Source organism: Onychostruthus taczanowskii, unplaced genomic scaffold, assembly GCF_017590055.1.
Source record: "Onychostruthus taczanowskii isolate IOZ18803 unplaced genomic scaffold, ASM1759005v1 scaffold5, whole genome shotgun sequence".
In the NCBI taxonomy this organism is placed as follows: domain Eukaryota; kingdom Metazoa; phylum Chordata; class Aves; order Passeriformes; family Passeridae; genus Onychostruthus; species Onychostruthus taczanowskii.
This window is the reverse complement of record NW_024502568.1, coordinates 3,370,867-3,395,166: the sequence shown is the minus strand read 5'-3', so window position 1 is coordinate 3,395,166 and position 24,300 is coordinate 3,370,867. Positions and strand designations below refer to the sequence as shown.

At 41.7% G+C, this 24,300-nt stretch overlaps 1 protein-coding gene across 1 annotated transcript in view; it reads right to left on the bottom strand.

The window, feature by feature from the left end:
* Positions 1–14,789: 14,789 nt before the first annotated feature.
* The window catches only part of TNKS2 (tankyrase 2), a 54,794-nt gene continuing 45,283 nt past the window's right edge, over positions 14,790–24,300 (bottom strand). The window contains exons 26-29 of the mRNA XM_041415496.1: positions 24,011–24,116; positions 23,200–23,386; positions 21,676–21,832; positions 14,790–21,352 (exon numbers count right to left, since the gene is read on the bottom strand). Of these exons, the coding sequence (XP_041271430.1) occupies positions 21,290–21,352; positions 21,676–21,832; positions 23,200–23,386; positions 24,011–24,116 (513 nt within the window). The 3' untranslated portion in view covers positions 14,790–21,289. The remainder of the gene's footprint in view (positions 21,353–21,675; positions 21,833–23,199; positions 23,387–24,010; positions 24,117–24,300) is intronic.

The window sequence follows — 24,300 nt, the reverse complement described above, 5'->3', positions numbered from 1 at the left end:
GCAGCCAAGAAATAGTGCTAAGATGCATTTGTTGAGCTAATTTTATCACTTTACATTTCTAGATCTGTTCAGATTAAATGGGTTCCTCCAATCCTTCTGTCTGTGCCCGAAATTAGGGGACAAGGGCAGTTCCAAAGGGAGCTCCTATTCCTTCTGAAATACTTGCAGGTAGTTTCAGTTGCACGTAGGTCTGGATGCATGTTGCTACAGCAAAGGGTAATGGATCTCCTTCAAACTGACCATAGGATGACCAGCTGTGAGTTCTATGAAAGGAAATGGTCTTTATGACTTCTGGAGTCCTCTGTGTAGTACTAGCTGAAATAAATTCCTTCTGCGGTTTTCTTCACTATAATTGGAACAAGCTTAAAGAATGGAAAAGGCAAAGCTCAAGTTCAGCCTTTCACAAGACTTGGAGTTTTGATCAGCTGATAGAAAAGCCTGGAGTTGTAGGGGTGTTCTTGCAGCTCCCATACCCAGCTCAACAAGGAGCACTGTCAACACTGAGGTCAGTCTGTTCACTGCATGGTGAAGAATGAAGGTAGGAAATAATGGTCACATGGGCTCTCTGCTAATGGAGGCAACAATGGCTCTTTGACAACAATGGCTCTTTCTGCTTCTTCATTTGAGAAGCAGAAATGAAAAAGCTTTCCAAGATTGTTTATGAGGGTAAAGCATGGCAACCTTTATATGGCTGATAAAGCAGCATCCTCACAGTGGAAAGCGGATTGAAGAAGAGAACATTTAAGAGGTGGCCTCTTAAATATGAAAAATAACATGCTCTTAAAAAGTAGCATGTAGTTATGCATTTCTAATCAGAAACACAACAATCTGAGTTGAGAATATACAAGTCAGCCAATAGAGGAATATATACATGGTGTGAGGAATAAAGCAGCTCCTGTGGAGCAAAGGAACCACTACCAAAAACTCATTTCTCTAAGATTTCCTGACCTGGGTGGAAAACAAGGCAAATTACTCAGACCAGCTTGTGGAAAAGCCTGCAGGAATACAAGATTAAAAAATGGTAGATATGTGGAACATTTTCTGTTAAGCAGATTAATTGAGAAGAAAATGTATTCTGGGATGATTCTGAAGTGCAATGTCCTGGCTTCCAAGAGAGCAATCATCAGCAGCATGATCTGCTGACTGAAGGATAGGGATATGGATAATTTCAAACCAATTCTGCATCATTAGAAACTTATTTATAAATCTCGTGGTCAACACTATGCAGTTTCTTTAGCTTTTCTACCATTTTGCAAAAAGCTACCCCTGGAATGAAAGCTTGGGTTGAATTTCAGTGGCACTTGGTTGTCAGGAAATGAAAGAAGCAACACACAAACATGTCAAAAACCTGGACAAAGGCATCAGTCTGACTGTAGAGAAGTGCTTAAATAGGATCTAAAGGTAATTGAGAAGGTCAGTCTACCTCCCTGCAGACACATTAAATATTATGTTTTCCTCTTGAGCTAGTACCAAGAAATTGGAAGACTGATGGCTCAAACAAGGTTAAACACAGCTATGGGCTTGTGTATTTAAACCATTTCAGTTTATGAATCATAAACATTGTTTACACTACCCCCTTCTCTGAAAAGGAATTTATAATTACAAGGCTGGAAACTGTGACTACTTTCCACTCGTAAAACAAAACTGTTTTGCAATCATTTGCAGTTGTTGCTGCAATCCTAGAAGCTAGAATAAGAGAAATGGATATTATTCTTCATAGTGACTGGAGTTTTATAAAATACAAATTATTAATTCAACTGAATTTTTACAGATCAAAACCCTGAAGTCAAAGCCCTAACACAGTTTCCTGTGCAATATCTTCAAAGTCTGCAAAGTGGCCTCTAAACAGAATAGAGGTTTTTCAGTTCAGAGTTAAAACCTAAAGGATAATTCATTCACTGACCAATGAAAAGTGGGATTAAGACTATGATCTGAACTTCTGAAATAAAAAGATGCATAAGGAGATAGCTTTAATCAGTGATTCATTTTTTACCATTCTTTGTTAGGTTAACAATCCCCTTGTTTAAATCACTCACCATTAATCAGGTTTTCTAGGTCTGTGATATTCTAATTGCTCTTTTACAGACTCAGTTCAGTTGATCTTTATCTTTTTTTGAAGAGTAATGCTTAAACTGGATACAATGCCCCATTCAAAGCCTGGCTTTAGCCCATGCCTTACTTCCTGTGTCTTACTGCTGACATCTTTATTTCCGTGTTTGCCTTTTTTGCTATTGTATGACAGCTGTTGTCTCACATTCATTGTGGTTCCTGTAGCCTTTCATGCTTTCCTGCAGACATTACTCCATCAGCATCCATCATCTTGGCTTCATGCAGGTGTTTCAGAGCAGGATCTTGCACTGTCTCCACTGAGCTGAGCCTCAGGCTTTGGGCTGGTCCTGTGAGTGTTCACATTAACTTTGAATTTGGTTCAGAATGTGGACTGAAGTCCAGGTTACAGCCAACACAGTACATCTGTAACTCCTCATTGCAGAACCCACATGCTAAAGCACACTTTTTATTTCATTTGCTCAGATGGACAGGCCGATTAACTCCCCAGGGATTTGTTGCAGGCTCTCTGCAGAGGCAAGGGAAGCATCTCTGCCACAGTGCACACTAATCATGTTTTCAAAGATAACTCCACAACCAGCTGCTTCTAGGGCTATAAAGGTTATTCTATCATAGGGGGACAGTAGGGAAAGAGCAGTCAAAACCCAGCTACAACAGTAACACAGACTAAGTAGATTTAAACTGCAAACACAGAACAAAAGGATACAGTGATTTTAGTAATGTAACAAAGATCTTCTTCCCACTGTATCCCCATCAAATCCAAGAGAGAAAATTGCAGCTTGTGTAGAAAAATTCATATAAAGCAATGAGCATCAAAGACTAACACCTGCTTTACTGCAAAAGAGAAGTCACAGTCATGGAGGGAAATGTGTGTGTAAATATAGGAGCAGGAGAACATGGCAAAGAATATTAAGGAATATTAGTTATTGTATAAGTAGGCTAGAGAAATCTCATTCTGGTTTATTTTCTTTCCTTATCTTCTTAAGTTTAATGACTTGTATGAGATGTAAAGTAAATTGTCAAAAAAACCCAAAAAACCAGTAATGTGCTCATTAAAACACACAGTAATATTTTCCTCCAAAGCTGATACACTTAGGATAATCTACTATAAAAATTCTCTCAAACAGACAACTCCATTTCACACTGCATAAATGGCAGCAAGAATGTGAAAAATGGACAGAGATCTCAGTGTAATGATATATAACAATTGCAGGTGGTCAGAACTTAATTTGAAAGCAACTCCGACAATTGGTTAATTAATAAGCTAAGGCACATGATGTGCCTTGTGCTCACTGGAGCCATAGAAGATCTCAAAAGTCACAATGCAGTCCTTTATGATGCCTCATGGTACCCACAGCCCCCAGTCAGATGCCAAGATTCCTCCTACAGCCCATGGGGAGTCCTCAGCACCCATGAAAGTGAAATACGCAATGTGGCACGCTGAGAAAGGAGCCACCCAGCTGCCAGCCAGATCAGCCTTGTCCTTCAGAGATAGGCATGTAACTCCAGGCAGCTTCCTCTTGACATTCTTGGTTGTAAACCCTCTCCTATGGTTTGTTGCCCAAGATATTTTATTTTCTTCTCTCTCCTTTGCTGTTTCTCGCCCACTCCAAACAAGGAACCAGGGAGAGCTCTAACTATGCAACGCAGTTAGGAAGTGGGAGAGCTACCTGAAAATGTTGCCCCACCCCTGAATTAGAGAATCCCTCCAGCAGTCATTCTCTCTGTCTCTCAGACTGCAGTTGTCCTTAATTTTTAGGACTTATGGCACAGAAAGATCAATGAGTCAATATCAACCGCTGCCATCCATTGAGTCATATCATAAGATGGTTTGGGTTGTGAGGGACTTTTAAAGGTCTCTTAATCCAGCCCCTTCAACAAGCTGGGACATCTTCAACCAGATCAGATTGCTCAGAGTCCCATCCAGCCTGGCCTCAAATCTTTCCAGGGATGGGGCATCTACAGCCTCCCAGGGAAACCTGTTCCAGTGTCTCACTACACTCATTGTAAAAAATTTCTTCTTTATATCAATCTGCTCTCTTTTAGTTTAAACGAAGTATTGTTTGTGTCATTGTAAAAAATTGCTTCTTTATCTAAATCTGCTCTCTTTTAGTTTAAACTAATTATCATTTGTGCTGTCACAACAAGCCCTGCTAAAAGTTTGTCCCCATCTTTCCCCTTTTTGTCACAGGAGAAGTCTTCCAGCCCTCTGACTATTTTAATGGTGCTCCTCTAGACCCACACCCACGGGTGCATTCCTGTCCTGTGCTGGGACCCCAGAGCTGGATGCAGGGTTCCAGCTGGGCTCTCACAGAGCAGAATCCCCTCCCTCACCCTGCTGGCCACGCTGCTTTGGATGCAGCCCAGGACACTTTTGGTTTTCTGGGCTGTCAGTGCACATTGCTGGGTCACATCCAGCCCCTCATCCATCAGCACTCCCAAATCCTTCTGGGCAGGGCTGCTCTTGATCTGTTCATCCAATACTGTGAGGGCAGGAGGGAGCTGCTGGTAACGTGGGGGCCTGCCATCGTTGAGTGACAGGGTCAGAACAATAAAGAGTTTGGAACAGATGTGCAAACTACATCACCACCCGTGAAACACCAGTACATGTGGGTTTTGAGATCCTCATTCTGAAAAGAGATTTCTGAAACTGGTGTCTGATATCCCATCTCCAAACGTGCAGTAACATAAAGGTTATGTCTATGCTGTCTTGAAACTTCTGGCATTTTTTAAAACACATCCTAGAGAGAAGACTCTTACCACACTTTAAAAAAAAAATCATCCTAAATAATTCACTGATATTCTACTTCTGAAACGAGAATCCCTTTTATCTCCATCAATTGCAAAGGAAAATAAATAAATTTACTCCGATGCACCAGGCACACGCCCATTGTCCCAGGGCCGCGGAGGATGCCCGCCCAGGCCGCTGCCGCAGCCCAGCTCGGCTCGCACGCTCCCTGGCCAGCTCGGAAGGGGGCCGCGGTTGCGGGATGGCTTTGTGCTACCGGCGAGCGGCTTCCTGGAACAAAGCGCGAGCGTGTCCCGCGATTTCCTACGAGCCGGTGCCGTCGGGGCGCGTCGCTCCCGGCGTGTCCCCGCGCTGTCCCCCCGCGGGCGGCGGCCGGGGAGGGGCATGGGCGGGGGCATCCCCGAGCATTGATAACCCCGTGCCGGGCCCACCGCGGGCAGCCGGGGAGCGCCTGTCCCCGCACCGCACCGCACAGCGCCGTGAGTGCCTCGGGACTGGACGGAAAACACCGGGGTGCGGGAAAACCGGGGGCGGGGGAAGGGACGGGGTTGCCCCTAGACGGGTCTGATGCCGCTCGCAGCTGCGATGCCGCACGATGGGCTCCGGCTGCTGCTGTCCAGTTACGGCTTCCTGGCCGAGGTGGTCCGGGGACGGACGGACACGAACTAAAAGCCCGGGGGTTACGAGTCCGGAGGGATAAGCCCGCTCCGCGCCCGGCTCGGGCTGGCGCGACCCCGGGGGCTGCGCTGCCGCCGGGGCAGCGCCCGCCACGGTCCGTGTGTCCGCAGGGCGCGGAGGATGCGGCGGGAGGGCGGGCCCCGCGCCGGGACGCGCCGTCGCTGAGGCTCACCGAGGATGAGGCTGCCCCTGGCCCTGCTGGCCCTGGCCGCCCTGGGGGCCGCCGCCGGCGGCGCGGAGCGGGAGGAGGCGCGGGCGGGGCGGTTCTCCACGCCGGAACCCCTGCGCCCCGGGAGCGCCGCTCAGCGCCCGCCTCTGCGGCCCGGGCCGTGCGCCGCCCGAGGCGCAGCTGCGCCTGCTGCCCGACCCCGGCCCGGCCACGCCGGCCCCCGGCCCGCAGCCCTCCGAGGACCCGGCGCAGACCTACTGCGCCGAGCGGTGGCACTCGCTGTGCAGCTTCTTCGTCGGCTTCTGGGAGGGCTGAGCCGCTCCGGCCCCCGGGAGGGAGCGCGGCCTCCCGGCCTCCGCACCCGGACGCTCCCGGGCTCGCCTGCCCTCGGCCCCCGCCGCCGATGCCCCCCGACTCTGTCCGCTCTCCTCTTCTACTCCCCAATAAAGCGGTAACTATTTTGTGACAAGAAGCTCGCGTAATTCTTTGTCTCGTCAAAGCCCTGTAACACCTGCAGCGCTGTTCCAGTGTGTGACTGACCCGGGTCAGTGAGAGCCCCAAGGCACAACTCGTGCATTCAAGTACACCGGGCTCGCCTGCCCTCGGCCCCCGCCGCCGATGCCCCCCGACTCTGTCCTCTCTACTCCTCTGCTCTCCTGTCCTACTCCCCAATAAAGCGGTAACTATTTTGTGACACGAAGCTCGCGTAATTCTTTGTCTCGTCAAAGCCCTGTAACACCTGCAGCGCTGTTCCAGTGTGTGACTGACCCGGGTCAGTGAGAGCCCCAAGGCACAACTCGTGCATTCAAGTACATTAATTTTTTTCAAGGGACATAAATACGAAGAGGCAGCTATTCCCTCCCCAAAAACAATTTCTATGAGCCTAAAGTTTGAAGTTACACTGGAATCACCTAAGTAGAAAACCATACATTTATACCAGAATAAGAAATGACTGAGACCTCACTGAACAGTAAGTCCTGGAAAAAACCTTTCTTGCTGACAGAGATTTCACAAGCTACATGACCCAGTCCTGTTTCCCACAGAACAGCTGGGCAATTATCTCCAAACAAGAACTTGAACAGAGCTGGATGAGAAACCAGCTGTGAAAAGAAAGGTTGAGAAACTCAGAAGCATCTAGGTACAGGAACTGGATTTAGGAGATGAATGATATTTCACCCAGCTAATGGCATAGTGTTGAAATAGGCAAGTTGTTTTACCGAGGAAAAGAGGGTTTGAGAGATACTTTATCCACACAAAATGGGGTACATTTTGGTAAGAAAAGCTAAAGTTTCCCTCAGCTGTCTGGGGTCCTACACAGCCCTAGACATCTGCCTATGACCAGGAACAGCTGCAGACTCTTTCTGTACAGTTTTAAGGATGGCTGTAAGGGGCCACTAAGAAGGAATTGGGATCTTCCCAGTGGCTCTCACAAGGATCTGTTGCATGCAGCTTAGTGCCAAGACAATTTCCTTTACAGCAAATAGCTGGATAATGCTCTATGCAAGCACTATGCAAAAGCTTCATCATCACTGGATGTGACTTGGATGACTGTTTTTTTAAATGACTGCTCACTTTTCCTCCATGTGCCTACCACCCAAGCAGGCACAGAGTGGGCTGCTGGCCAGAGCATTGCACAGTACCTTGTGATAATGCTCTGCTTTGTTTTACTTCCATGGCCCCAGCACAGCAGCTTTGTGCAGTGCTGCTAGGGCTTGTATTTCTCACCACCAGATGCAAAGGTGGAACACCATGGCAACCAAGCTGATTATCCACATCACTCTGCATTTAAAAACCCAGCTAGGAACTCTGAACAAATTCATTGTTTACCCAAGAGGGAGAAGAAAGAAGAGGATCCCTTACTTTATATTTAACCACAATATTTCCCTGAGTTTCAAAATAGCTCAAAGTCTTCCTTTTAGCACCACTAACTAATAAAATACAACAACCCAAGAGACTGTATTAATGACACCAAAGCCTAGTGCTGAATAGCAAACAAATACTTTTTCTACTGACAAACTGATCTGCAGATCCCAAAGACTGGGAAACCATAGTGAGATCCTCAGATTTGTTTTTTAGGGGGAAGACCATGGCTTTTTGATTCCTATCTCAACATTTTCATCCTCTCCCATGATTGAATAACACCACCAGATAAGGCAACAAAACCAGAAACACTTTGTAGCCAAGATCTTCACTTCCAACACAAACAATTCATTTTAGTCCTGTGGCAGCTCCACAAGATGTACTGGTTACACTTCTCACCCCTGGATTTAGTTCAGCTCCCCAGATCTGCCCATGCACCCACTCTGCAGCCACCCTCTACCCCTGCTCTCCCATTGCAGCTGTGGCAGTCCTTCACCACTGCTCCAGCTCCTGGCTTGGCTGCCTGCTGGCATCACATCCTTCCTTCCTCAGCACCTCCTGACTGTCCTCAGCAAGAAGAGCCAGCCTGGCCAACCTGGCAGGCCCAAACCCTGATTGTTTATCCCTGATAAACTCCTGCCTCCCAGAGGAAGGTGCTGCTGGGAATAATTAACCTTTCCCATCTGCAGCTGCTGCTTGGGTTGTCACCAAAAGGGTGCCGCCAGCTGATGTATCAGGACACTAGGTGTGTTTTTCAAGGAAAAGCATCAGCTACCTTAAAAAAAAACCCAAATGATGGACATTTTAGCTTCTGGAAATGAATTCTGGGAGCTATAACTCAGAAAGTTTTCAGAGGCAAAAAAAAAAAGAAAATCATCTTTGTGCCATATTTCACACAGCATTGTTTTCTTTCCTCTGGCTGTTGAGCTCATCTCTGTATCTGGAGGTTCCAACAGAACCTTGAAAGCTGGCAATACCGTTTCCTGATTTTGCTTTGGAGAAAAATCAGTGATGCTGAATGTGGGCATACAATTAGTGTGTCTGGCTTTAATTGCTCCCCTTATATGTATATGCCCTTGGTCCTATTAAATAGCACTAATCTCTCTTTCACCACATTCTGATTTTGAAAGAACAATTAGAAGATGATACTGTAATTTGCAAGGTTAAAGAAGACAGTAAGCTGTCTTGCTGCATGTAGCAATTCTTTCCTGTAAAGTGACTCAAAAATTAATAAATGGAATTTAATTACTCTTTCATCACTGTCTGAGCAGAGCTTCTCCCACAATGGATTTGGAGTTGCAGACCCCAGACTTTGAGCAGTTCAGTCTTTTGTCCCAGTCCACAAGAGGAATTACTCTTTCCTGTGTTCTGCACTAGGCACTTCCTTCTGGAAGATGCTGATTTTCCCTCTCAGTCTTTATTCATTCCTCTGAATTCAGAGGTTCAACAAGTGAAATCTGCTCAGGCAGTCCCAGCTCAACCCTCAGTTCTACCAGCTGTACTTGCCTGTATTAGTGTATTAATGTTTCCACATGTAATTTTTACACTGATGTTTCCTACTTGAGTTTATGACCAGCCTGTGCTAGGGGAGTCTGCGAAGGGATGCAATGTTTTTGGAGGTTTGTGGTGCAATTTAAAAGCCATGAGGATATTAGCAAATAAGAAAAAGGTGGAGACATGGAAAGAATAAAAATAAATTTAAAAATTCAAAGGGCAACTTCAAGCAAATTCAAGCTGGAGCTCATTGGATAACGGAACCTGAAATTTTTGGGAATCTCTCTTTAATTGCCCCTGACATATTTCAGGCCTCCCTTGTGCTGTGAACCCTATCTAAGAGTTATTGTAAAGACAAGCAGCACATGAGGTGAGTGAATGGCAGGCTTTGTCAATTTGCCAAACAACAAATCCCTTCCTCTGTAATAATCTGGATTTTTTAAGAATTCCAAGCTCACTTCATTAACACAGCTACGTGAAAGAGGCTTTTAACCATACAGTATTACAGAGTTTAGATGAACTCTCTCCGCCCTCACACTCCTTCCTTATGTGGAAGGAATCTGTTAAGTACAAGTATGAATAAAATACCTACAGCTTTAAAAGAAATAATTTTTAGGGCTTAGCCTCATCTGCTCTGTGCTGTGCCCTGTGAAGTGTGGACAGGCTGCACTGCCTTTCAGAAGGTCGATAATTTGCCCAATTTATTTCAAGCCCTCGGCAGGTAAATGATGCACATTTCTTGGAGAGAATAAATAAATAAATAAATATAGTATCTCTTTATAGGTCTGTCCTTGCTGGGTCCTGGCACAAGCCCTCATTCTCCAAGGGCTGTGAACTCCCTCGGCAGCTCGCTCACCCATTTTACACCCACCAGCTGGAGGAGCTTTCGTGTTCATCTGCTAGAGGAAACCTAGCAATAATTGCTCCATGGAAAATAAGACTTCTTAGGACTGAGTTGTAGTTAATTTTAGGCTCTAACATGACATTATTTTCCAGTGTAAAATGAGAAAATGTTTGATGGAAGTGTCATGGTAAAACACAGAACTAATTTCTTATTATGCATTCACAAAGTACTAAAATATCTATTTAACAAAGGAAATCCATAGGACAAAATCTGGTCCAATTATAGATATCCAAATCCTAAAATACAAAATTGTATGTAATATCTATATGCATACATTCTTAATTTAATAAAAAAGTCTTAAAGCATTTAATTTTCCATATTATTTACAGAGCCTGTATTTAATCTGACTACTGAACCCAGCAGATATTCTCTCACGAGAAAATTAAAGTTTTAGATCCCAAAATGTTTATAGGACTTGAATTCTTGGTTGAAAAAGAAAAAAATCCTAATTAATTTCTTTTTTTTTCACACTGCAGTTGTAACTAGAAAATACATTAGATGTATCATCCTCGGAGTTAGTTTAGTGAAATGCAGGAGAAGAAAGTGTAGTGGCTAACCTTTTAAAGCTGTGTTTCTTTTCAATTTAAAAAAGTACTGTGCACTTCCCAAAGTCACGATCCTTAGCAGCAGCATGATTTGCATTAACAGGAATAAATATAGCCTCAACTCCATGAGTTTGCTGCTTCTTTTTTAATTTGAAGAGCAAAACCTTCCAAAATTATGAATAAATTTATCACCGGTATTCTTTTGATGGGAAAAGACTAACAGGACAGCCACACAAGACAGTATTATTTTGTGTTGGTCAGACAAGATGCTGAGGATTTCGAGCTGATCTTTTGTTTCTGCTCAAAGACAAATGGCATAAAATTTATATGCATGCTTCTGTCCTGACAGCAAAGGGCTTCAGCACAGCTCTCGCTGAGAGCTAATGGCTCTTGGGGATGCTGCTCTCTGAAGTCCCTGGGCATGAAATGGTCTCACAATTCATCTCCCGTTAATAGCAGCTCCAAGACTACAGTCTCCCTTTTTTTAAAAGTTCTTTTATCCCTGCCTGTGTTCTCATTGGAGCCGAGAGGCTGTAGTGTGATGCTTTCACCCCTCAGCAGACTCGGGGCAAGCTGAGGCCCTATGGAAAGCAGGGCCTGATGTCATCCCACCCAGCACGGGGCCAATGAACGCCTGCAGCCGCTGCGCACGGACACACGGACACACGGACACACAGACAGCATCTCAATGGCCTCGGGGCCGGCAAATAGCACGGGACGCCTCCTTTCAGTGGGCATCTCGGGCTGGAACATTGTGGGGCCGTGGGCATGTAGGAAAACAGCACCAGAAAACAAAAAGTAGTTCGGTTTAAGAAATAAGTTATTATGGACCCAAGGGAGATAAAGCTTCTGTTTTCATTTCTGGAAGATGAGGTACCGTGGGCATGTAGGAAAACAGCACCAGAAAACAAAAAAGTTTGGTTTAAGAAATAAGTTATTGTGGACCCAAGGAAGATAAAGCTTCTGTTTTCATTTCTGGGAGATGAGGTTGCCCTGGGGTGGGGGCCAGCCATGTGCAGCGGGCACCTATGGGGAAAACAGAGGACTGGGACACCAAGAGGAGCCAGCTGGCCCTTTCTGCCAGGACCAGGCTGGTGGGAAGGGCCCAAATCACCTGGCATTGGTTGCTTTCTTCCTTTTAATGTGCCCATGTGGTAAACGTGGCTTAGTAATGAAATAACATCACAAAATGACATGTATGTGCCTAATGATACCCCAGTATAATCAGCCACAGCCTGGTCTGTCTTTTACATAGGTCCTCCTCACCTGCAATGGTTGTGCAGATGTTTCATTGCCTTCTTCACGCTCTTTGCTGCCTCAGGAGATCAGACTCTGGTGGTCAGGTATGCTTCCACCTCTGTAATTCCTCTGCCCACAACCCGATGGAGTGGTGGGACTCTCAACAGTGCTACTTCCTTTCAAATTATTCAAACTAAGGTGCCAGTGTGGAGTAGACTTCTTGTGGGAAATTTGGAGCTAACTCCTGAATGAGGTTAATGAAAATATTTCCATCACACAGTAGAAGTAGAAGCAGTAGAAGTCATTCACACTTGAGAGGAAGTACCAGCTAATTTTAAATCAGTGAAAGTGAGAGTAAAAAATTGGCATAGGTAACTCAGAAGATAAGGCTGGAAAAGTCATAATTTCTAAAAAAAATAATAGCTCATTTTTTTTATTATTACAGTCTAGGTAAGGAGTAAGTACACGTTAATATTCTTTGAAATTTAAAACAGTGGTTTGTTGGATACCCTCTTTTCTAGGCATGTTAGGGATCCTGTTCAGCACAGGCTTCTGCTGTCAACCCAGTTATCCCACACGGGCCCCCCAAGGCTGGGGAATATTGTGAGAGGTGTGTGGCCATTGTCACTCAACACACAGAGCAAACTGAAGCCATCTCTAGTCTAGACAAGCACAAACTGCATTTTACCAACACTGGATGATCACCATTCATGAATATATAGAAAATAAAATAAAAATACATATGAAAAAATAAAAATATGTGGTCTAAGTCTTGTGTGGGGAGGGGTGAAGGGACAGAGATTTAAGGCTAAGAAAGTTTTCAGCTACGTTTCTATTGGTAAATTAACCTTTCCAAGACCTTCAATAATTGCTTGAGGCCATAGAAGGTAGCTTCTGTCAGATCTTCTCTCTTTAACTCCTACGGACAACTTTTGCAGACTCTCATAGAAATGCATAATCATTAAGCTTCAAGTGTGTGTCTGCATGAGCTCACCACAGTGAAGAGCATCCTTCTCTGAGCAAAATGGCTTTTACAGCTGCTGCTGCTCTTGAGTTGCACTAAGGTTCTAGCTGGAAGAAGTCAGAAAAAGAAGTATGATTTCTGTTAGGTCTGTTAAACCAACACAGCTATGCCACTGCCAAGACTGGCTGGCAGAGCAATGGGATGTAAAGGGAGAAAGCCCCCACTGCCTCCCAGTCTATTAAAATGAGCCACAAACACAATACTGATGCGGTAAGTCAGGGCAATATGCAAATGGCTGCATGTCCCAGAAACCCTAATCCTATCAAGAATGCAGAAGATGTTAATTTGACCATCTTTCACAGCTCATAAATCTATCTGTAGCAAAGCCAGGCTGGCAGATGTCATCCACTAGCACTACTTTGAGGCTGGCAGTCTCCGCATAGATGCCCATCATGCCTCAGTAAAGACCAATAAAGAGCATTGTTTGTGTGGCCTGAGGGCAGCTTCTCACATTTTGCTACAATAGAGGAAAACAGTGGGAAATGTGAATGACTGATTGGCAGAACTGGTGGTCTTGGTTGTCCTGCTTTCCACATACGGAGCTGGAGATTTCACATGCATTTTTCATCAGCAGCAAGCAGATTAGTTTACCTTGTTCTCAACAGTTAGTGGTGTGTTCCCCAACCTAAGTATTTGAATCCTAAACTATAAATACAAGCTGGACATTGTTCCTTTTCTCTCAAACAGATACGCCTTATTTACTTCAAACTACTTAAAAGAGCAAACAGCTTTATTATGATGTGATCTTTCTCCTAAGATTTAACATCTACAATAGAAATATTCTATTTCAAAGCAAGCAAAGGTCTGTAAATAAAATACCTCTAGAATGATATACCCATTTTATTCTTCTCAAATACAAGCTTTAAAATGACCAGTTGCAATATAGTTTCTTTAATATCAGCCAGAATTAATCTAATTTTTACAATGAGGATGGTAAGATGGTGGCACAGGTTGCTCAGAGGGGTGGTAGATCACCCATCCCTGGAAATATTCAAGTTGGACAGGGCTCTGAGCAACCTGATGATGTAGTTGAAGATGTCCCTGCTCATTGCAGGGGTTTTGACTAGATGAGCTTTAAGGGTTCCCTCCCACCCAAGCCATTCCAGGATTCTATAATAATTTGCTTTTGAAAGGTGTATATTGAAAGCACCACAGCAGATCTTTTTGTGTGAAGTTACCTGGGAGCAAGGTGGATGAACCTCACTTTTAGGAACTGAAATGTCTTTCAGCTTCTCAGTGGATATTGTGACTATCACAGAACTCCATGTCAAATCACTTTATTACAGCAGTGGGCTGTAAAAAGAAACAAGACAAAATTATAAAGAATGCTGTAGAGAAGCAGGAATTTCCAGCAATAAAAATGACACGTGACTGTCTGCTATTACAGGTACAGACATCCCCATGGAAACTGCTGTTCATTTAGGATGTGTGCATTCCTGTCACAAACCACCCACATCACTTCATTTTAGATCATGAAGCTGCAGCCCCACAGAACAGATTTCTCACGCTTGTTCAGAGGGTCTAGAGAGGGGCAGGCTCTGAACCGAGAAGCTGAGCTGCTTGATGCTGGCAAATCCCTGTTCTCTGCAACAAGGGAGAAGGTGCAAAAGGTAGCCACAGTTAAATAATTCAGATGGGTCTAAAGAGACAGAATGCTGCAAAGAAGAAACCCAAATGAAGTCAGTTTTAAAACTTAAGGACATAATGAATTTGCTTGGGAAATCCTGGTTGCATTTTACCATTAGAATTAGACACGATGGGGGAGAACGCACTGCGTCTGATGATGAGATGCTAACTACTCCAACTCAATAACCTTAAATCACCATTGCCAAATTATGGTATAAATATAGTTCTGATTAATTTTCTGGAGACTAACAGAATTAAGAGGCAAATGTGTGTTTACAGATACGAGAAAATTCATTATGCTAAAACTAGTAGGTCAGTGAGTCCAAACCCACTGTTTTAAGTAGGTTAAAGATGCTGAACCACCCACTCCACAAAATAAGTACTGTAAATTCCATCCAGTGGAGGAGACATATTAAACACTATTTTGTAGTTTGTTTGTTTCTTTTTTTAAAGGAAAACATGTTATTTATTGATATTGCAGTGAAACATCTGTAATACATAACAATGCACCCTATCACACAATAATATTTAAGCTATTAATTGTACAAAGTCACACTGTTATTCTTTCTTCTTTACAAAAAACTAAATCCAGCTGAAACTTGATATATGAAATATTTAACTCATACATTTTGTTCAACTGCTTTACTGAACAGCTGGTATTTTTGAGAAAGGGGAGAGAAGTCTCAGAAGACATAGCGGAGGCATATCTAAACTCAAGAGTTTATGGACTATTTTATATGAGTCCTTGGCTTTTAAAATTTGCCACAAGATTCTCGTATCTCTTGCGAAGTATTGTCATGATTTCAGTATTTCTGCTGCACCATGTCCCCACAACTGACACATGGTACTCACAGGAATAAAACTACTCAAAACTTTAAAGCACGTCCCTGAATAAATCTATTTACACCACGCGTGAAATTTTCCTTTTAACTGAAATATTCCACTTAACTGCTTCAGGTCTGAAATTACTATTATTTCTTTCTGCATTTTATAAATATCTCTTATTTTTATCAGTGTTTACAAATTTATAATTGACTAAGAACACTTTTATAGCAGGTGGTATTTCAGAAGTGCTTTGGAATATGGTTTAATATACAATTACATAAAAAAGTAGGTTTCCATATTTCTCCAGTCCTATCCATAATGGGTTATTCCCATTAGAATTCCCCCCGGGACTTATCTGCTCTGTGCTACTATTGAGAATTGCTTGAAATGAGCTAGCTCATCATTCTGCCTCTCCACCTCATTTTGAGTCTGATTATACAAATGCCAAGAGGCTTTTAAAGCTGCCCAAAATGCTTACATGGCATATATATGTAGGATGTTGGACAGAAGGTTCACTGTAAATTTTTTATTTCAGAAATGCAGCAATCTGACACACTGACAAAAAAGAGCAGCATGTTTCTCTAATTTTTCCTCCTTATCAAGACACTTGGTGCCTTTCACTCTAATTTAGTGTGGACTATTTCCTTGACCTTGTGGTGTACCACTGACCTGATTTTCTCTGTTAATGTAGTTGCCACCACTCTGAGATGCTCAGTCAATTACACCCACACCCCTGCTCCCTTCCTTTTTTTTAAACCTCATGTTTTTCTCAAGGTCTGTTCTGCACCTTCAGAAATCCATCTCTCTAGTAATGTGCTAAATGCTTCTCCATTCAGAGATTTACTCCCAATAGGAGAATGTTTTCTTAAAACCTATCACTTTGCAGTTTCTAGTGTATTTTCACATTCCTAATATTTTGAAATATGCTTTAACATTAGCCCATTTTGTTTGAAGTCAGATTTATTTCACTGTCTGATTACTTGGTTTAGAATCTTTGCATTAAATAACATCTTTGACACAATGTGCTTCAGGGGCCTCATGTTTTTCCTGGAACTATGCTGCTGTCTGTACAAATTGCACTTGTTTATGTATTTTTTGATTATTTATAAATCTTGAAGTTTTAGTACCCAGCTGCTAAGTAGGTTTTTTCCCTAAATACTAATTAAGACTTTGATGAAAACAAGTGCTCTAATGAATACCTATTATTCAAAGTAAACCTCCTTAATTTCAAATCTGATTAGTTAATTTCATGTTTGCAATGCTTCAGTGAAATACTTTCAAATAGGGAACCATGATCAGACATTGGTCATCATATACAGGTTTATTTATTTAAAGATGACACTTCTGGACTGCTTAGTAGCTTACTCTGTCATTAATTAAAACAATAGCTGCTTAATTTACTTACCAGCTTCTTTATCAGGCTAGTAAGAAATTCTATTTCTGTACACATCTATTGATCTATGATGTCCACAGCCCCACAAAATTGAATAGATTTCTTGTGAAATAAGTAAGAGTGAATAAATAAATTTATTGTGAGAAAAGCTTCCAAATGCTGGCAAAGGTTACCTTTTTGAAAAGCAGCTGGACAACACAAAGCCAGACACCTCTGGCCCTGAAAAAATCAAGTTCCCAGTCCATTTCACAGGCTACTTCCATCAGCTACACTATTCAGTATTAATCCTTCCCCACATGTACCATTCCAGATCTGTACACAGCATTAGCAGGTGACATGAAGCTGCTTTTCCAACTATAAAAGGCCTCAATCACACATTCTTAGGCACTGGTGCATCTTCTTTTGCTCCTTAAACAATTCACATTTGTTTTACATGTTAAGGTGCACAAATACTTCTGCCGTGGTCTTTTGAAAACTGTGAATGGTCCTAGCTTAAAAACTCTGCCAAGGAAGTGTTACCCTGGCTGTGTCACTGCACGTGTCAGGAGCCATCCCAATCACCTTTGGTGCCACCCAGGAAGACTCCAGCTGAGTCACTTATCAACGAACCAGCTTTATCAAGATTGCAGATGGAGAGATGGAGCTCTCCTTCACTTCCTTTGAATTTCCTGGCTGAATTAAAATCCCCACTTTCCCATACACATCCTACCACTACACAGAATCCAGGTGGATAATTTGATGTGACACACTTTGCTCTTATGCTGTCTACAGGGGGGTTTTCAGCTTATTTCTGATAATCAATGCTCCAAACCCAAAGTTTTGAAGATCTATTGTGCAGGGCATTTGCCTTTGGTATTTAAACCCTATTTATTTTCTTGCACATGCTTTTGCCCAGGTCTAATATCAATGTTTTGAGTTGGCTGCAACTTTCCCCTTCTAAAACACGTGTGTTCTTCTCAAAAAGAGAGAAGTAATGTCCACACACCAGTGTTTGTTTGCTTTTTAATGTCAAAAGTAAATTGAGAAGCTGATGTACCATGATTACTTTGGCCATTCCTAACAATTATATTTGCTATTCCTAGCATGCCTTTTCAGTGTATAGAATTTGCCTTTCTTTTTTTGCAGGTTATAATTTCTTCTATTCTCTCCCTCCTGTCTGTCTTCTCTCAGTTGCCAACCTTGCCCTTTTTAGGGCAGAACTTGTTATCTTCAAACCGGTCACATACACGATTTTTCTTCTGTGTTCTGCTCTGGCTGCCTGTACCTTTCTCTGATCTAGTGAGCCACAGGGAGAGGGAAGAAACGCCTCGATACTCTCAGAAGCACCACTGCTTATGCTTGCTGCACAGGGACAAGAGGAGGGACACACCTCCCCTTATGTCCTCCTCGCTGGCACCACCTCCACCTCCTACAGCAACTTAAGCACAGCTCCAGGAAGCAGAGAGGGGCAGCCCTCAGTCAGTCTCACTGCCAGGTCACTGGAGCAAGAAAGCAGCCTTCAGCTCAATACCAATCAAGTCTCTATTGTTTTAAAATGGAAGGCAGAAGGAAAGCCACCCATGGGGCTGTTTCCAGTGAAAGACCATTTTATGATATTGCATTCAGGAGATGTGTACTCACAGATACACACACACGGCTAATGAGCAAGTTCAGGGTAGAAAGGACAGTGGCAATTCCTTTATACAGTCATTTGCATTCAAAATGAGTGCAAACATACCTCTGTAACATGCACTGTATGGATAATCAACTTTTTAATTTATGTAAGATAGAAGAGTGTGGCTGAGTTGGTTTTTTTTAGTTCTAAGAACTAAAGTTTAACTTATGAGTAAATCTTTTAAGAAAAGATCCTAATATTTTCAATTTGCTTAGCTGTATCACTTCTTTTTATAGTAATTATTTAATTAAACAAAACCAAATCGAATGAAGAATGGGAAGTTAATTTTTTACAACCTAGATAGGTGGAATTCTTAGGAGCAATTTTATCAGAAGTTGTGTTCCCAAGACCTTTTAAAAATTTTCATTACCACTGATCTTAGAAAACATTTGCTTTCCTGCCCTCTAGTGCTCATGTCTATTTAAGTCTTCTATACAAACCTGGTTTTGGAAACCTACCACCATATAAATGGTCCTACTGAAATAAAATTACTTGCTTATTGCAATATTACCAGTGATCTAAACAGTTCCTTCTGTTGTTGCTCAGGTATGTATCACACCCATGCAGTTATCTGAAAGGTAAGACTCTTCAGGTCACTTTTCCTTTTGCCAAACCAATATAAGCAAGTTTTCTTTCTCAGTTCTGCACCATATTATGGAGTTTTAAGTGCATAAATTGTAGCTGACTTCTGGGTTTATTACTAAAACATTTTCACTGCTAGCTAAAGCTGTCAGTTTGCCATATATCAAACTACAAGTTTTCACAGTATTTACAGGTTTTCATCCACATTAAAAGCTCTTCTACTTAATGCAATTAATTTGCCTCCAGTGATGCAGTTTGTTACATCATTGTGCACGCTTACATTTAAAACAATGGGTTAACATACTACATCTGTAATTACTCCCAAGATACCAGAAAAACAGTGAATTAAATTTATTTAGTGTTAAATGGATATGGAATGTCATACAGTACATGTAAAGACACTTCAAGATGAGTAAAGCAGAACTAATTGCACAAGGGATTAAAGGTTCACCTCAACAGTCAGTATTATCAAATCATTACAGCTTCCATCTTCAGAGTGCAAGGTATGTCATGCAAAAAAACAGCTCAAAAAATCCCCAAACAGACAAAACCAACATTGTGGTACCACTTAAAATGCTATCATACCACAATATTTTACAAGACATTAGGTGATCATTCATATAGAATGAAGCATTTTAGCAATAACAAAAAAGTTTTAAACATAATTAACAGATTTGCATGAACACAAATTCCAGCATTACTATACCTAAGGAACAGGCAACATGCTGGGAGAAAGTACCTAAAAATCAAAGCCTTTTTTATTCATAGCCAATATTACTTTCTGCAAGAATTCTGCAATCTTATTCAGTTTCCTCACATAACTGGGTAAGGTTCAATACATTTTTACATAGAGCATAATCACATAACCACCACATCAGCAAGAGGATTTAATTATCCTGATCAGTTACTACATTTAAAACCATGGTAAGATAACATGCCCTGCAAACAAATTGTCTTCTGGGACAGTGTTCTGTATGTAGAAATATTAAACAACTAAAATAGACTCCTACCCACTTTAACCCCAAGTAACTTATAATTTGTATTTACATATCTTTGAAATACGTAGGTAAAAACTGCAGATGGCAGAAAAGCAGAACACACAGGAGAGCTGTGGCAGCGCTGAGGGAGCGGGTGGGTGCAGCCAGGAGCCCGAATGACCTGGGCAGGGGCTGCACCTTCTGCACTCCTCCTCTGCCCGAGGGCCTCACCGGGGCCACCAAAGGCAGCAGCTGCTGCGGCAGAGCTGCTCCTCCCCTCCCAGCGGGCTGAGCTGGGAGCAGGAGGGGCAGCCCCAGCAGTTCCGCTCAGCTGAAAGCAAACACACTCCTACACCTGCTTCAACCACAGCTTGAGTGTTAACATGGACGAGACACAGGAGATGAGAGAGGATGGCTTTTAACATTTCCACCTTGCAATGCTCATGTTCTGAGGGCACCAACAGGTAGATTAATCTACCAAAAAAAGCATACAGAAAAGGCCAAGTTGTTTTGCCCTCATATTAGGAATAAACTATTTACCTTCCTGGCTTAAATGTAAGCAAGAGAAACTCAAGAAAGAACTTCTTGAGGTTAATTTTCCATCTACATTCAAAGAAAATAATTTACTAAAACTGTAACTTGCAAGGTCTACTAGCCTTGAAGTGAGGATACAGATTAACTACACCTATAGTTAAATAAAAAACTTCAAAAGGCATTTTACAGAAATAAAATATGCAACTCTAAGAAGTAGGTGGAAAACCACTTTAGTATTTGTCTGGAACATTCTATTTTCATAGCCCACCATTCTCAGGAATGTATATTCATAAATAAAAGTACAGAACAAAAATTTGCGTATTCAATCTAAAGTTGGATATTTCTAAACCTCTTCAGATAAAATTTGCTTTCTCCCTCACAATTAAGTGATAAAACCTGAAAAAATTTGACTTTTCAAATCTATCTCGCATGAGAAAACACAGATGAACAAACCAACATCTGGAAAAAACATTTTGTACAAGATTGCAGTTCTAAAACACTTATATTACAAAGCAATGTAAATAAATACCAGGCTAGTATAAAAGCTCTTATTTACAGTTTTACAAATGAAAACGTTTTCAGTGTAAATGCAGTGTTTTAAAGAACACAATATTAGTAAAATGAGTTCCTGTATAGACCATTACAATTTCTGCTAGGTTTGAATGCAGTAATGTATAAAACCATTGTTTCAAGTTAATTTTTGTTTATAATTTAGTACAGCCAAACCCCAGTTTATGCCTGGAATGGTATCTGTTAAAGTGCTGAAAAAGAGGACATTTCTGAAATTTTAGAAAAACATACTGTACATTATTAAAGCTTTATCAAGTCAAAACTGGTATATTTTGTTCACATTTGCTACCACACCACCTGGGAATGGGAAGTTTTTCAACAAAAACTTGTTATTATTGGGATGGCAGCCATTGATATCTTCGCATCCAAAGTCTGATGGTTTCCCACAAGTAACTTGTCTTAAGCTTCAGTGGTGGCTTCAGGTTTCATAATCTGGTAAGTAATCAAGTATTCTGGATAAGCCTGGAAGAGTGACAAACACATTGTTTATTATTTGATTCTCTGGATGAATTCATAATGTTCGTTAAGAAGGAGAAAAAATTAATGCAATAATTTAAATTATTTTAAAATTAATTAATAAAGGAAAAAAAGGCAAAACGTCAAAGGTAAAAATCCCTGGATCATTCAGGAAACATACATCCTTTCACCTGCAACTGCAGCTGGAATTTGTTCTAAGACAAAAGCAAACCCTAGCACCACAAACTGAGGGAAAAAACCCCCAATGCATGACATGCCTTTGACAAAGACAAAAGAGAGTCTGTAAAACCAGCCCAAAAGCTCTTTACCTGCTCTCCTCTGTAAATGACATATTCTGCCAATGCCAATCCATTTACACTGGGTCGCCCAGTCACTGAGTGATGTCCTGGGGGAGAATGAGCCATTTTCATGGCACTGAACTGCAGGAAGGACTTGCCCAATGTTACACGGCAGAAGAGCAACTGCCTGTGTTGAAAGGGAAAAAGGACCATGAATACACAATGCTTATGACTTTGAACCTTGAAGTCACTTCAGTCAGCTTTCATAGTTCATAAACTTCTCAGGTTCTGTTTTGCTGAACAAAAGTTGCACTCACTTTGGAAAGCTCTAGCCCAAGGAAAGGGTTGGTAGTAATATGGAAAAATGTTTATCTTAGTTACTGGAAACAGCATACTTAACAATGTACTCAGAGACTGCTACCACCTTTTCTTTGTCTGTTACTTATTTATTTTCATTTTTTTGAGCTTTTTAGGAAAAAGTTTTTTATCCCCTCCCCCCATTACTCATCTTGACAAGGTAATTCACAAGTGTTCTAATGCTAGATTTGTATCCCAACATCAAGGCCAAGGCAAACTCTAGGTCAATGCAAAATACCTCAGACTAGCATTTGTCAGTTTGTTATGCTGTTCTCACTATTATAAGACTCATCAAGGGCTCTTATTTCTGCATACATGTACCTACTGCAATGACAATGGAATCCTGGCATTTTTGTAGACCAAGGTTATGTATCACCTCACTTTGCCAAAACTTTTGCTTTTCTCATTCTTTGCAGAAGACAAACTAAAAACCCCTTCTTATTCAAAACTTTAAAATACATGAAGAAACTGTGACATCCTCTGCTACTCTGGAAGATGACCCTCATTATTTGAGAGTCCCAGAAAAGAGTAAGCAATATGAAAAGGGGGAGAGACTCAAATAAGGATTCTGGAAGGATGACTTTATCCTTGTACAATGTACAACAGGATGCACAAACACTAAATATTCCTCTGGTTCAAATGACTGTCACCACCAAAGCTGACTCCATGACCTAAGAGTTTATTCTGAACTGATGGTGCTGGTAACAGGTGTTCCTGTTCAAAAGTGGATTCAAGAACTGAGTTAGTGGCAGAATCCACAAACCCACATCTCTATTTCAGTGTGTGAAAAAGCAGCGATGTGAGGGCTGACTGTTGCAAAGTACATCCTCCTCAAAGAAATACTGCATCTGAATATCTCTGCATTTCTTCTTTCCCTGTAACAGACAATGAACTAAACTCTCATATTGCATCTTCCACATAAGCATCTAGCAGATCCTCTTCATTCTCTGGTTTCCTAAGTCTGATTTTTATACTAAGTTAAGGGCAAAGATGTGGTTTAAATGCACTTAAGATGGCTGAAGGTTCTTTAGGACTTTGAAATGTCAAAGTCTTCTGAAAGTTTTTATTAGGCCCAGCACACAGAGAGTACTGAGAAGGTCTGGTTGGCAAGCAAATCTTTCTTCAAAGAGAGACTGCTGCATTGACAGTCTAGGACACAATATACAAAAGCAAATCAGATTCTTTCAAGGGACTTACCTGTGGCAAACATAGCAAGATCTATCTTTGTGAATTGGACATCCAGTGCCACCTCCAATTCCATACACATACTGATTGCTTTTGGAAGAATTTTCAGCAAAATAAATCCCAGCTCCAAACATGCCACCTATATAGGCATGCCTCTCATCAAAGCCTTTGTGAATGATTGCATTCACAAATGGGGAGCCTAAGAGAAAGGAAGTAAAATATTGAAAATACAGTACCCAGATTTTTGTATGCGTCACAATTCAATCACTCGTTCCCATTGTGCTGGGAACTATATAAGCCTTCCTTAGGAACATGCACTGTGAACTCTGCTCACCAGGACAAACTGTATTTGTGTACAGGAAAGATTTCAACTGGCTTTACCTTGCTAATGATAAGCTATCTTTCCTGGAATGCTTAATAAAACTAACTTATCAACTTATAAAACCAAGAAAACAAACAAAAAAAAAATCCCACCCCAAAACAATCCTTAACAGAATAAAGTTTGACCTTTAATCATTTTGGTCATATAGCTGATAAAACAGACTCGAGGAGGCACACTACTTAATCTTCATTCATAACTGCTTGAAATGTTTTCACTTACATCTTTGGCGTCTCCTTCGGGGAGAGACAAGCAGATGCAAATTTCTGAAGAATAATACAGTACATTGTATCATCCCTTGTGAAATATACAAACACTAGCTCATAAAAATCTCATGTAAAACCTGAAACCTACTTCCACTGAGGAAATTTACTTTGAGTAAGCAGAAACCCTCCAATAAAGAGTGCTGCTGATAAGATCATAAAGTGCATTTCGAATTCTCACCATGAAACAGCATCCTTTCATTGGCATGGTTATGATTCTCTTCAGAGACCTCTTTCCTTCTGTGCGTGTATCTTTCCCATAGTTTTTTGTTGCACACTTTCTGAATCTGAAACAGTCAAAATTACCAAAAAACTCAGTTCGCTTTACTGGACAGATGTATAACCCATAGCCACTGTACTACAGTTCAGTTCCACTGCCACTGGGATGATAACACTTTCCTTGGGACTCAATGAAACACAAATTGACTTACCCTGATTGTTGTTCTATGACAAGTAAGTCATAAGTATATA